General features: G+C 36.3%; 1 protein-coding gene across 3 annotated transcripts; it reads right to left on the bottom strand.

The window, feature by feature from the left end:
* Positions 1 to 5328: 5328 nt before the first annotated feature.
* IAPP (islet amyloid polypeptide) lies at positions 5329 to 10406 on the bottom strand. 3 transcript variants are annotated; one of them, XM_076328765.1, is made up of 4 exons: positions 10370 to 10406; positions 9584 to 9680; positions 9307 to 9441; positions 5329 to 6782 (listed from the first exon to the last, which is right to left on the bottom strand). In XM_076328765.1, the coding sequence occupies exons 2-4, from the start codon at positions 9661 to 9663 to the stop codon at positions 6590 to 6592; spliced, it is 408 nt and encodes a 135-aa protein (XP_076184880.1). In that variant the 5' UTR covers positions 9664 to 9680; positions 10370 to 10406; the 3' UTR covers positions 5329 to 6589. The 3 variants fall into 3 exon arrangements, with proteins under 3 accessions (XP_076184880.1, XP_076184879.1, XP_076184881.1); XM_076328764.1 differs by lacking the exon at positions 10370 to 10406 and adding an exon at positions 10089 to 10196; XM_076328766.1 differs by lacking the exon at positions 10370 to 10406 and adding an exon at positions 10089 to 10196 and having other exon boundaries at positions 5329 to 6779.
* Between the last annotated feature and the right edge of the window lie 3880 nt (positions 10407 to 14286).

Here is a 14286-nt window from a genome sequence, read left to right as displayed (position 1 = left end):
GCTCTGGAAAATCCACTGTCTTAACTATCCTCCAGATTACTTTTGAACTGGCCAATGGCTAGTTGTGTGGGTAGCTTCCTTTCAGACATTAAGGCTGATCCAGCTGAAAGCGATACGGAGGGTGATGGTGGTGGAAATCATTCTGCAGTCATTCATCTCCAATGCCAATTGTTTAATGTCAAAAATGTGGAAAGAGTTGGGGTTTTAATTACTTTTGTTTACAGCTGTGAGTGGTGATTCACAGAAATTATATTGCTAAGGTGTGGAATGAAGAGGAAGAATATTAAGATGAAGCAGACTTCTCTCACAATCATTCAATTCCAGATATCATGGTCTAGTAGCTTTATGCTCAGTGTGTTCGTGCTTACAGAACTGGTATCGATGCCATCAGCACTGTGCTTCATTTGCCTGGATTTGAGCTGGGAAAACACTGAATGAGTAATGAAAGAAACACAACCTTTTTCTCTTCCAGAAATAAATTGTAGCACCATGCTAGGTTTCTGTACTGTTTACATTCTCTGGGTTCGTCTAATGACAATTTTGTTAGGTCTTTTCCAAACATGCTTATATCTGGTCTGGCTTTGTCCTCAGTGTATAAGCTGCGTGTTAGCAGGTGGAGTGCGTGCAAAGGGTTTTGGGAAAGTCCTACTGTAATACTAGGAAAAAAATTGTAGGAAAAATTAGTGACAACATTTGCTTTTTGATTTGGGAAAAGGTTTCCTAAAAAACCCCCCCAAAATAGTTCGTTAACAGCAAGTAACTATGGACTCAAGAATAATGTTTTTAGAAAGCCCTTGCTCAGTAAGTCTTTCTCAAGAAGGAAGGATATGGAAGGATAACCTCAGAAAACCAAAGCAGCAGCTAGGAAAAGTACCGATGACTTGTGCTGTGGCTTCCCCCGACCACAGGCTCCGCTAGCCCCGTTGTGCATGCTTAACGCTGCCTCCTGCAGATATGAGCAGCATCAGTGTCTCCTGGAAATTTGCAGGATGTCAGTTTAACAAAAACAGACTGAGGGGAAGTGCTGCATGCAGATGCCTGAAGCACCAAGTGCTGGGGAGCTAGCCTGATTTTTGAGATTGGTTAAGAAGTCAGCAGCTCCCAAGAAGTACAGGAGACGGCCACGTGCTCCATCTTTCAAGACTACCTCCAGAACACGACCAGAAAGTGCTGGTCCTGCCAGCTTGCTCTGGGTGTGAAAATCTTTGTTACAGTGGAGGTAGCAAATTCTGATCTCTCTAGTACCACTATGTGGTCATCCTGAAATCTGAAGCAGTGCTTGGAGTAGTGAGGCAATCTTTCCTCCTAAGATCCACTTGACCATCTCCCACTCTCTCAGGCTGCTTCAAATTTGTATTTTCTCTGAAAGAAAGAATAAACCGTCTCACAACCTTAGTTTTTCCTCTCTCCTTCCTGTGTCGTAACACAGCAGACAATTTAGAAATAAAAAATGGCTACCAGTTGCTTACTGATCCTGGAAAAAGGGTTGAAGTATTTTGCAACCTTGACATTATTTGTCTCCTCCTCCAGTTCTTATGACCCCTTTCTCCCTTCCCCCCGAAAAAAAAAAAATCTTAAAAAATTTCCTCTGTTATGTGGCTAGTTCCATATGCAACACAAGTAACAGCTTGTCCAAGAATGATGTTTAAAAATGACCCATATTCTGAGAGTTAAGTAGCTCAGCTTCTTCAGTGCTGGACTGACGATCATGGGCTGATTAAATTTTTACACAATTCCCTTAGTGGAGTCAAGTCCCACTTTGGCCCCTTCCAAAGGGACTGCTTAATGAATAAGGATTGATTCTGTTTGACTAAAGTGATCTGCCTCTGTTGACAGTGTAAATAATAAGCAGGTTCTGGCTTTAATCATATTTTAATTATACTGAGTAGCATTTAATTCCAAAATTATTCCAACTATTTCAATTCACACATGTAATGATCTTTTTAATACAACTCCAGTTATTTTAATTCCTTTTGAAAAACAAAACAAAAAAACCCCAACCCACCACACAGACGATGCACTAATCAAAACCTGGGACTAAAGAAATTCAATTCAATCAGTTTCTATCACCCTTGGTGTCACCAGTTGTTCCGCAGCAGATCTTGGGCTACCTGTGCAGTAATCATTTATATTAAGGATATTGTAAAATAGCCTATAAGAAACAGTTTCACTGTCTCTAATGCTGGATCAAAAAGAGTCTTTTAATGTAGCGGAAAAATGTTGCCAGATCTAAGATTCTTCATTTGAATAATTAAACTGATTTTGTATTTATAAAAGCATTTCTAGGAAATAGTGACTTTATGGCATGATTGTTACTCAAATCAGCCCTATTGTTAGGATTAAAATGCATATGAATATGTTCTTTTTGTTCAGATGTTTTAGCATTCAAGGAGAAAATTTGTTGCATAATGAACAGCAGTCTTAACTATTGTCTTATCACCATTGTCTCATTCTTTAGCGAGCTTCTGATGTCATGACTTTCAACTTTTGATGGCGTATATGATTCCTGGTTTGAGAATTTTTTTAACATTTTGATATGAAGATAGATAGGTTTTAGTTAGAGAAACACTTCTTAACTGGATCTAATTAAGGATATATAGTTTTCATAGCAATTGAAGCTGGAAACCAATTTGTCTAAAATTTTCAGAAAAACTGGTCAGTGGAGAATCCAGATTTTGGGGGGCTTTGTTCCTAAATTGAAGCTTAGTTTAAATGGTGGGTTTCAGGTCTGAGTTTGAGTCTGGTTATTGAAGCTTACACAGCTTCACAAAAATATTTTATTTTTCAGTGTAGGATTATTTTTGAGTGGGAAAAAATAGAGATAACGGTAAGATGATTGAAACAAGTTGTCATATCCCATAGAAAGATTCTATTTCATGTTACTTCAACCATTATTTTTATATTCTGTATACAGCAAGGAGATGTGTCATACCTAACCACAGCTTTTTGCTAGTTGCATTGCAATGTAGAGCAGTCCCTTTTTCTATATGATAATGAAGCTAGACAACAAAATTACTTAACCTTGTAACTCTGAACAAAAAAAGTCTACCATACCTGTCAAACTATATTTGTAAGTGAGCTAATTGACTCAAACCCAGCATAATTCTAGAAAGCAAAGATGGCAGCTACTGAAGATATTCAGTAGTGCATTACAGGAAATGGATTTTATTCATAGTATCAATGTATTAACTTTGAAATAGTTTTAGAAAGCCATTCAGTAAAATCCAGACTTGCTAATAACATTATCCTGTTGAAAGTGAATGGAAGCTTTGCCAACCTAGTGTTTAAAGCTCACACCAAGGATCTTATTTATTTGAAAAATATTTATATTTTCTTAATAGGAATTGAAACTATTCATTCAAAATTTACTATTCAATAAAATCGCATTTTATGTTGCATGAATATTGTGTGCTTTCTTAGTTTCAGGCCAAGCTTTTAAAAGTGAAATCAATTTCTTACCTCAACTCTATTAATCATGAAAAAAAATACAAATTCTGTCTTTTATGAAGCTGTCATAGTTCCTGAGAAATATTAGACCCTAGGGCCCCCACTACTCCATTTAAAACATTCTTCATGTTCATGTCATCTTTTTTTTAATATTCCTTTTGCTTGTTTGATGACTTTTATTCTTCCCCCGCTCATTTAGTGAAATTCAATATTATGTCCCTATTCTGTTCCTTTTAAAGACAACTTAATAGAAGACACTAAAAAGCAGAGATTTAGTATTTTTATTTTTAAAGGGAATATAGCCATGTTTATCGCATTGTCTACATTCTTGATTTTCCTTTTTTGTATTTTTTATTTTCTTGCATGTTCTCTGAAAGTTGTAGGGCATCCAGATAAATTGAAAAAGAACCAAAGCTATGTAAGACCTGATTCCCCAAAAATATTTACGTCCCTAAAGATGCAGATAAATACATAATGGGATTTTAAAAAATGCATAAAGGCACTTAATTTTTGTTATTTAACTAGGCTTCATCTAGCAGTCTTCATATTCTGAAATGTCTGAAGTTATGCTGTTTGGGGTTCTGATAAATTAATATTTAAATGCTTTTTTTTTTCCCTTTTTCTTTTTCTTTTTCTTTTTCTATTCACTCTTTTCCTGGCTCATTCTCTCAGGATTGTGCTTGTATTCAGGCTGACCATGACTAGATCCTTCTTCTCTAAGAGGTCTAAGTGCAGTCAGTGGTAACTACACAGCAGGAGGAAGAGTAGCAGAGTTGTGTTCTCAAGGGTATATATGGGGAAACAAGTCTCAGTGTAGGCAGTTTCTCAGGATGCTCTGACTGATGAATTAACTAATGTAGTTCAGAATATAAGAGTTGATCACTCTGATGATTTGGAACCTGAGGGTGTGTTGTTTTCATTTTTTTTTGTAACAAACCCTTTTTTTTTCCCTAGGTTGAACAGTTCATACCAACTGCAGGTGGTATTCCTGTCACCTAACTCTAGTTTTCTTAAAATTAAGTGCCCATTTTCAGCTAATTGTCTAGACGCTCTCTATCGTCAATGAAGAAATAGAGGCACTTCAAGAGTGTGATTCATCCCATCCTAAAATAGATATCTAAGCTGGGATGAATTGGAAGTATCTATCCTTTTCCACCAAATAGCAGGAGAGCACTGACAACTGGTTAGGCAAAAAGCAGCTAAAGATAGGTGAGATGGTCCCCCTCTGAGATACTGATATATCTCTTACCCCTATCTGTTGTTTCACTGATTTGGGAGATGAGAAACATTTTTCAGTATTTGCCAAATAGGGCAAACATGTTAAATAGATGTTGGTATCAAATCCATCAAGTTCAGGAGTACATAAGGCAGAAAATAATGTACACAGTTCCACTGAACCTGTGCATAGTCTGTGCTTTGTTTTGATTGTCAAATGGTAGCTTAAAGAGCAAAAGCTGATGCGTAAAGCATTGTACATATTTCAGGTTGGGATCAGCATCCACCCACAGTGAAGACTCCACCTGGTTACTCCTCTGTACAAACAACGTCACAGTGACGCTTCAGAGCTATCCTGTCACTTTCTCGTTTCTTTTCTGAAAAGTAAATATTCCAGCTGAAAAACAAATTAAGCCCACAGTGAGTGTATAATATATCTCAAAAGTAACTTGAATGGAAAGCATTTCACGCTTGCAGAAATATTAGACAAGTTTAATACCAACTGAATGGTTTTCTCAATAACTTTCAGAATAAATATCCATTAGAACATCAATGAAGATTGAAACTGCTCAACAAAGAGAGTAATCAGTAACACTTTTACAGCAAAAATTCTGTGCAGTAATTTTTATTCCTATGTATTATTTGTGAAATGAAAGGAATGTGCCATTTAACATTAAACTTAGCAAAAATGTTTATATTTTGAGACATTCTTTATAACGGAAACAGATCAACCAAAGGCAATTATTAAGATTTCATTCGCTTCTCCAGTACCAAGCTTCTGCTGAATGTTTTTCATAATTGGACAATCATGGGTTTTTTTCAGATGACAGTGAACACTTCACTGAGAAAATGATGGACAAAACAACCATTGCTGTGATATAGGATGTCACCTCTATGAAAGTTTGCTTAACAATTTAAAGGAACAAGCATGTTTATTAAGCCTGCACTGATCCTGGGCTGAGGTAGGAGAAAATAACACTGTCAAATTTCCATTAAGATCCGCACATCTCTAAACTAGTTTTCTTGGAATTTGGTAGCAATGTAAGTATGCCAGCAGGCAAATTTACCCTGTTTCTATGATAAGTTTTGATGCCTGAAGTGCTCATTGGTTTTGTCTCTTCCCTTTGTTACTCTAGTTCAAGGAAAGGAATACCCAAGGACAGGTGTTTCTGCTAGCTTGTTAACTGAGTTTTCTTTTATTCATATTTAAAAGCAGTTATGGTCATTATGCTTACATTTTACTGATACCATCTTAAAATAAGAACTGTAAATTCTTAAAATCCCATGCTCAGTACGTACGGAAATCTGTGCCGCAAGACCACTTCTACTTGCTTAATGCATGTTAAGGTGGAAAGAGACCAGTCAGTGAACTGGTATAATCATATGCATGATGCAGCCATCTTGTCTCATCTAGTTGTTCCTTCAATTGTGGAGAACAAGATGCTGTAGATGTTTCAAAACCAGAAGATTCTTCTGGTTTACTTTCATTAGGACCTAACTTCTGTTAGCATTCTAATTTTTGTTGGTCTTAATTAAGATGATTTCTTTCTCTTACCAAACTGTGACTATAAAGACATAGACATCATGGTTATCTTTTTCATCCTTTTAATAATAATAATAATAATAATTAATAAAAACCCCTGTTGCAATTACTTTTCCATTTATTATTGTGATATATACATTTATTTTTTTCAAAGGAATTTGACAAGCAGATTTCTGGAGTTCTTAATGGAGTTGAAACAATAGCCTATGCATGTCATGGTACATGCATAGTGAAATGACGAACATAAATCACATACCCACATACACGCACACACAGAAAACAAGGCACTGTTAAGACTGTACAAGTAATAAATGACCAAAAAGTTATTGATACATTAAAAACTGAGCTCCTAATGAAAACTGTAGCAGTAGTCATTTTAACACCCTAAAGCTGTGCATTGTTTTGGGGTTCGCTGCTTAAAAGCCCAACTGTGTCCCTCTTTCCATATGTATTGGACCCCACATTCGTAGGTGAATAAATTGCTCCGATGTTGTTGCTGGAACGAACTAAAAAATCAGCCAAGCGTTGTGTCACACATGTAGCAGTGTTGCATTTCCGTTTCTCTAGGTGGTGACTACTAAGGTAAAACAAAAAGAGCCAAGATTAAGTCAAATGATGAGCAATCAAGTGTGCCACTTCTAATAGGCATTTGAGCTGTGCTAATGTGGGAGTTCTTTTAATATGTGCACAAATACAGGAACATTACAATCTTCCTACCACCTACTTTGTGCCTGAAAAAAAAATCTTGCGCTGTATGCTATTATCAGTTTTAATGATGAGGGTTATTTAAATGCAAAGACCTTAACAGTCATATGTCATTTTTATTGATATTCTGCATAGCAGTTTATTACATCTAGAAAACCTGTAATGATAGTATAGTTAAGGCAGTAAGTGAAAACAATGACTAAATGTTTAACTTTAAGCTGAACTTCTAAATCTATTCAGAGCTCTTGCTGATATCATGAGGATTACTAACATAATGACAATCACTAACGTTTATTTAGTTCTCTTGTTCCCACAGAATCATATCCTGCTCTCACTGAACAGTAATCTTCCAGTCCACATCAAGTGGATTGCGTCCAAAGACTCTTTCTCCCAACTGCACCATGTACCATGAGAGGTGGCAGGCGTTGCCAACTTCTGCTGACTTCAGTACCACTTAAGATTTAGTTCTGTCTAAACAGAGATGTCTTCACTACTGAAAAGTTGCCACATCTTTGTTGAAACACCAGCAACTTGAAAGTGCTGTTGTGGTAATCATTTGCTGGATGAGACTTTAAAGAGTGTCCATGGAAGAATCTGTACCTAAAAAGAACATTTTATGGTCTGAACCAATAGACCATTTACGGAACTCTGTGTAGAACTTACGTAGCATGAGATTTTTTTTTTTTTTTTTAATCACAATACAACAGTTAGCTTGAGAGAGCTTGGGTTTGCAAGCTTGTTTCTTAGACCACTATGTTGTTCTTTCAGACAGAAATACTTGCTTGCTGAGATTGCTTATTGGGTTACTGTTAATTTTCTTGGGTTTCTTCATGTTGATGTGGTATGAGGTAGACAACAGTTTGCAGCAAAAATTTGCTGTGAAGAGTGGCAATTTCCCAGTTTCAAACTCTGAGCAATTACCAAGGAGTACATTTTCCTATTGATTGACTAAATTTGTTATTTAAAATGTCATCTATTCTTTTAGAGTTACGTGTATTAATCTAAGAATCCAAATGGAATAGCAATTGTGAGAGAAATGTCTGTATTATACTGGTTCTTCATCGGCAAATAGGCAGCAATTTCTAAGCAATTAGTATTTTAAATATGTAATTGTATTTAAAGGAAATGGTTGGCTAGGTCTTGATATAGGTTCTCTTAGGTTTCCATGGATATTTCTATTGATTTAAAAAGAGTTTAATCAAGCCCTTAACATATGAGGTTCAAACAGCAACTGGTTCTCATGGAAATCCTGATTTGTTTGTGGAGGCAGAATTCTCTTTTTCGTTAAAGGTACAAAATCAGGCCCTGACACTCCAAGTTTAAAACTCCAGTCCTTACAGGAAGCTACGAGATTTCTGGCTGATGTCTAGCCTGACTGAACCCGTTATACCTGTTAGCTCTCTGATCTGTGGCCTTTAATTGAATATGTGCTTCAATGAGACAATTCACCCAGTAAGAGATTGTAAACCAAGGCCCCAGAAAAGCAGATAAGGCATACCACACTCATAAACGTGATGCTTTGTGTTTGAGTATCACAATTATTATTTTTTTTTTTTTAAGTAATAGCTGTAAAAATGTGGGAACTTAGTCTCCATTATCAAAATATTTTGGAAGATAACCAAATTGTCATATAATAATGAATTTTTTTTTAATAAATTTGGAGAGAAAGGAACAAGCAACTATACAGACACGTGTATTTACTGAATCTGTCCATAACAGAATTGTCATTGAAAGAAATTCACTCAAAAGCCTGATGAACAGTTAGAATAGTCCAGTGCTGTTTATCTTTTAGTACAAATTGCAAATACTTTTTGAAATGCTATTTTATTCATAAAGAAGTTACCTGAAATTGGATTTATGGATTTATAAACATGAATGCATTTCAGACTAGTTAAATTCTATCAGAGCCAATTGCTTCTTTTCCTTCTTCCCACGATTAAATTGATATTTAACTCTGTAATGAAATATTACTTACTTACAGGAAATAGTTATGTTATAAAATAATTCCATTCTAGCAGATCATTAGTGTTATTAAGAAGGGTATATTTTCTTTTTTTCCCTTCAGGCTTGGAAATATGACAAATTTAAATGAGAAAGCCCTTTCAAAATACACCTGTCTTCTCAAGGTAATGTAGTATTTGTAGCCTTTTTCATTTATGAAAGCATTATAATTGTAAAGTGGTTAAATGATCTCTGGATTTCACTTTCTACCCTGAATGCTTTGATCTTTATGCTACAGAATGGTTCTATTTACAAGAAGAAGGGTATTTTAAGCTCTTTTTGAGAATAGACAACAGACACAAAGAGTTTCAAGTAACAGAATATCACTGGCATGAAGTTTGCTTCATAATTTAATCCTAACCGATATGACTAGAAAAAACAAGGAAAATCAATACCTTTTTGTCTTTGCTGCTGGTTGTTCTGGCATTTCCTCAGTAAGTCCTGAGAGTGTATTCCGTGACATTACTGGCAATATCCATCCTTGTCTCTTGGAAGTACCATCAGATAGATCATCAGCCACAGATAGTAATCTTTAAACAACAATAAAATACACTGTGAAATTGAATAGCTCTATTTTTGCTCGTATTATTGGAGACATGAAAGCAAAAGCAATTCATGCAATAATCTGAACATGTTTTCCCCTAAAAAGAAATAAATATGATTATTACTCACTTCTCAATAGGTGTAGCTTCCAAACAGCTCAGAGTGACAGAAAGTGCAATGAAGAAAACTGACAGCTTTAGGTTGCACATCTTTGCTTCCAAACTTTCTGAAAAGAGTAACGATTCAAAACTGAAAGCAAACCCAAATAGTCTTCAGCACATCCTATTACTGATGCCCATTCTGTCCTAAATCAACAGCAGCTAGTCTTTTTCACAGGCTAGAGTAAAAAAACGATCCCCCTAAGTTTAGTGACACAACGCAGTTTCAGAGAGAGAGCTCTCAACAGTAAATGCTCATTTTCCATCTAGTAGTTTCAATCCTTTCCCTTATCTCCAGTTTGCATTCCCGACATGTCCCAGTCTCAAATTCTGGTCCCAGGTGCAATTTACCTTGAAGTTATCTTAGACTTTTCCTGAAAAATGCTGTTGATTAATAATGAGAAACATTCTGCTTTCCTGAAAGCACATCTGTTGCACTGCATCTTAAGTACAAAAAAAAAAGGGAAATTGTTTACCTTTTAGTGGTCAGGGAGCTAACAGAAAAAGCACGCCCGTGTTAGCAAGAAGGGTGCATGCAACAATTCCACGCTTGCATCTAGCTCTGGAGTATCCTTTTTCCCCCTTCCTTGCTGACAAGTAATACAGCTCTTATATACCCTTCACACCTTTCTCGGCTCTGACATCAGGCAGCACAGAGAGACTGTCATTAATTCCCATCCCTATAGATAGAAAGTACCCCAGAGAGGAGCAGAAGCAGATAGGTCATTATTACATTAGCACATCAGTAAATATTAACCTGGTATATGCAGGATGCCCTCGTGAAGATACTGTAATAGTGTATTGCACATCAGAACCGTAGCCTCAATTTTACAGTTCTGATAAGATGCTGAGGTAATATTACCTGTGGGTGTTTTCAAGGGCTAAATAAGGTAACAAACGTTAGAAAGAAAGCCAGAGTAAATGAAACACCAGATCACCAGTAATTGAAATATAAGAAAACGTATATCTTAGAAAATATAGAATAGTTAAAGTTGTGGAGGTTTGTTGCAGAAGTATATAATGATCAAAATAGAAAAAATATTTGAAGGGATAAAAGCTGCATGAGGAATAAGAAAAGAGTGAAAATTATTTAAATTGACAGGGTGATCATTCAGGGTAACAAAGTAGAAATCATGTATGTTTTTCTGTAAAGTATAAATATGAATGAAAATTCTGTCATTATTAATGTAAAATCTTATGTTTTACTAACACTGGTAGATTCTTTATGTCATGCATGAAAACTGTGTCAATTAATATTCTTAAGAAGGGAAAGACTAGGATTAAAAAGCTAGGAAATGCCAGAATAAAGGCTGCCAGTGCTAATTTATTTCTCTAGTGTGCACAGAGTATGGTTCAGGGAAAAATATACAGCTTTTAATAGACTAAATCCAGTGTTAATAAATTACCTGATTGCAGATTTCCAAGGATACAGATTAGAACCATTTTTTCCCGATTTCAGTGGGAATTAGGCAAATTACTTTTTTTTTTTTTTCTGTCTCTAGTTGCCTTTAGGTGCTCAAATGCCTTTGGAAAACAGGTCTTTCAATTATTTATGGAGGTTAAGACGCTGACACAAAAGATCAGGCAAAGTTTTCTGTGATAAGAAGTTATCATATGCATCTTCCATATCCCCACAGAACATGAATTAATTCATAACTGCTTCAATGCCAAGTACATTACCTTAACCGGAAGCCTCCTTCTTTGCCAGTTTAGTCTCTTAACACCAGATTTTCACTGAAATAGCTAAGTTCCAGTGCTGGCTCTCTTCAGGCATCTGTGCTACTTGAGTTGAATACAGAAGGAATGTTTAGCTGGGATAGTAGCCTCTTAACCTGATACTACAGCTAGTTTGCCAGTAAGATTCTAGCAAGTGACAAAGTGTTTGGTTTGTTTTTTTTTTTTGTTGTTTTTTTTTTTTTTTTTTAAATGGGATGCTGCTTCTGGATATTTTGCTCTCTGTTTTTAACTATACGATCATATACTTCTTTTTCCCCAGGTTCCTGTCATCCTCCCCTGGATGGACAGTCCCAGTGTGAGAGAAGTAAGTATAGCGTCATTTTATCTTCACCATGACAATATATTCCGTGCAACATCTGACACAAATTTATCTCTCCAAAGAGTCTTCTGATGTTATTTTCACTGTAGCATTTGACTACAATGAAATAACATTCTGGTGTTATTTTCACTGTAGCAATTTCACTCCCCTGAAATGAAGGCATGATTAGATCCATTTTACAGAGATAGAATTCTGCTAAAAAAACAATTATGCAAATAATCTGGCAGTGATTGACACCAGCCAATATTCACAGCTTGAATATTGAACTCAAGTGCCTTGGTGCACTTCTTCCGGGAGGGAAGGCATCCAGGTCACGCTGACACTCAGTAGTGGTGTGTGTGCTCAGCTCTTGTAAAAAGGCAAGCTCATGTTGTTTCAACTCCTGAAAAGCCGTGCATAGACCAGATGCAGTTTGCATCTGAGATGTTAGAAGAGTGGACTGGATATTCAGAATCAGTGAAATTTTAAGGCATCTAAGTGAATGGTTGTTATGTCAAGCTTGAATCAAGCTATAGGTTGACATAAGAAAAGTGAAACAGGCTTTTCAAAGAAATATCGGTCCAAAATCCTAATTCCAGCTATCCTGCAAGTGGCCTTGGGAAGCCTCTAATGCTTTGAGGGAAGAAGAGAAAGGCTGATTCTTGAGTGCGTTGTAGAAATGAAACTGGCCTCATGATGTCCCAGGACCATTGTCTGCCTCCTGAGCCACATAGCATTTTGGCAGAGTCAGCAAGAAGTCTATCCAGCTATTATTCAGATATAATGTTAACAAAATTAAGGTATTGTGGCTTCTGTTACAACTTCTCTTAAGCAGAAGTAGTGTTTTCCCACGCAAACAAGAGTGGAATATGAAATCGTGCAATCTCTCTGACAGCAGAACTATTCATAACTCAGATTTCAAGAACCTGGCACTGAGTACTGTGCAGTTAGTACCATTCAATGAAGCAGTTAGAAAACTATTTTTATCACTGACAAAGTTCCTTAACCTTGATCTTAGAAAAAAACCCCTTAATTATTGTGCATAACAAATGTTATCAGCCTAAGGATGAAATCAAGTATTCTCAGTAAAGAAACCCACAACCAATTATATCCTGAGTAGTTACATGGTAATTTTACATATTTACACTGGAGTTATAGTCCATATGAAAAGATTTGCCTGAAGTATGGTGCCTATATGAGGGTTAGGGGACACCAGAGATGAGGTTTACAAAGAATCCAGAAGATATGGTATGCCAATGCCCTGCTTCCTCCTGGAAACTACCTCCATAAATGTCTTGAGTTGCAAGATGATGACCATGCGCTGCACTGTAATGTACTGGCAGCAGAGGAACAGGGAACCAGTCTTGTCTCAAGTGCCTGCTGCTTTTATGTACTGGGGAGTGGGATTTATCTGACTAAATGTGAGATGAATAGAGAGAGCGTTCTAGTGCCTGTTTCTAATGTAGAAGTCTAAAATAGCTCAGATGATTTGTGCCTGTTTCTCCTTTTTGACTATAAAAACAGCCTTGGGTGACTCGCTCAGATATAGATGTTTACACTGCAGGTGTCTAAATGTATGTGAAATGAATTCCATCAGGGGTGCTTTAGCTCTCTTATGTGCTCAGTTCCTAACATTTAAGGTTGTCTCCCTCTCTTTCTCATATTTACCTTTTTCTTAGGCTATTCTTGACACCTGCTGGACAGCTGTTTCCCACTTTTAATGGCTGCTTTTCAATTTCTGAGTTCCATATTTGCTTAATAACATTACTAACACACATTAAGACTTTTGGTAATGGATGTCTCTTTCCCGTTTGTGAGAGTGACAAAAAGCCATATTACCTGTTGCATACACTTTACCAGATCCTGTTCTGCTGTGTAAGGTAAATGTCTCCAGTAAATTACATTGTTGCTCTGTTACCAGAACTGTAAGTGTGTGAATAACTCATGGTTTAGTTTTCCTGTTGTATCAAAACAGAAAAGAAAAAGCTTTAGGCATTAACCTGAAATAAGCATATTTCAATTTTTTGAATAAACCAGAAATCATAACAACAGCAGCATTAATATGCATTAGCGTAAATATTACCAGTAATGAAACAGAATGGTGCATGTGTCACTGCTTGTAGCTGTTATGAGTTGAGCAGAAAGTTTCATGTGATCTGACAAAATTGTTTCATTTTCATAACAATTTTATTAGCCTTTGATTCCTGTTAAATAAGTCTGAATCATGGTTCGAAACAAAAGTAAAGTATAAAAAAAAGGTTTCATTGATAGTGTCAGCACCTCTGAAAAAGTCGAAGTGCCTTGTGTTCAAATGACCAAATCTGAAATTAGAGGAGTAAATCAGGTGCCTAAACATAGTTTTCTGCTATCATTTTAGATGTCCTAGGATATCCAGGACTGACATGCATGAACCCAGCTAGTAGGACACTGTCGTAGGACAACTGCAGACTAGGTGGAACATCAGAGGGAGTCTAAAATTACACTATACACCTATGATTAGGAACCTGGATTGTTCCCTAAAATTTTATATTTGGATGCCAAAGTCTGAAAATTTTTGGCTATAATACTCTTGTCCCAGTATTTCTTGCTTGGTACTATGTTGATGAATACTACAATGTTTGTATTTTCTGGTGCATGGA

The sequence above is a fragment of the Aptenodytes patagonicus genome, chromosome 1 (assembly GCF_965638725.1).
Source record: "Aptenodytes patagonicus chromosome 1, bAptPat1.pri.cur, whole genome shotgun sequence".
Classification (NCBI taxonomy): domain Eukaryota; kingdom Metazoa; phylum Chordata; class Aves; order Sphenisciformes; family Spheniscidae; genus Aptenodytes; species Aptenodytes patagonicus.
The sequence above is the reverse complement of the archived record's forward strand: the minus strand, read 5'-3'. Positions and strand labels throughout refer to the sequence as shown.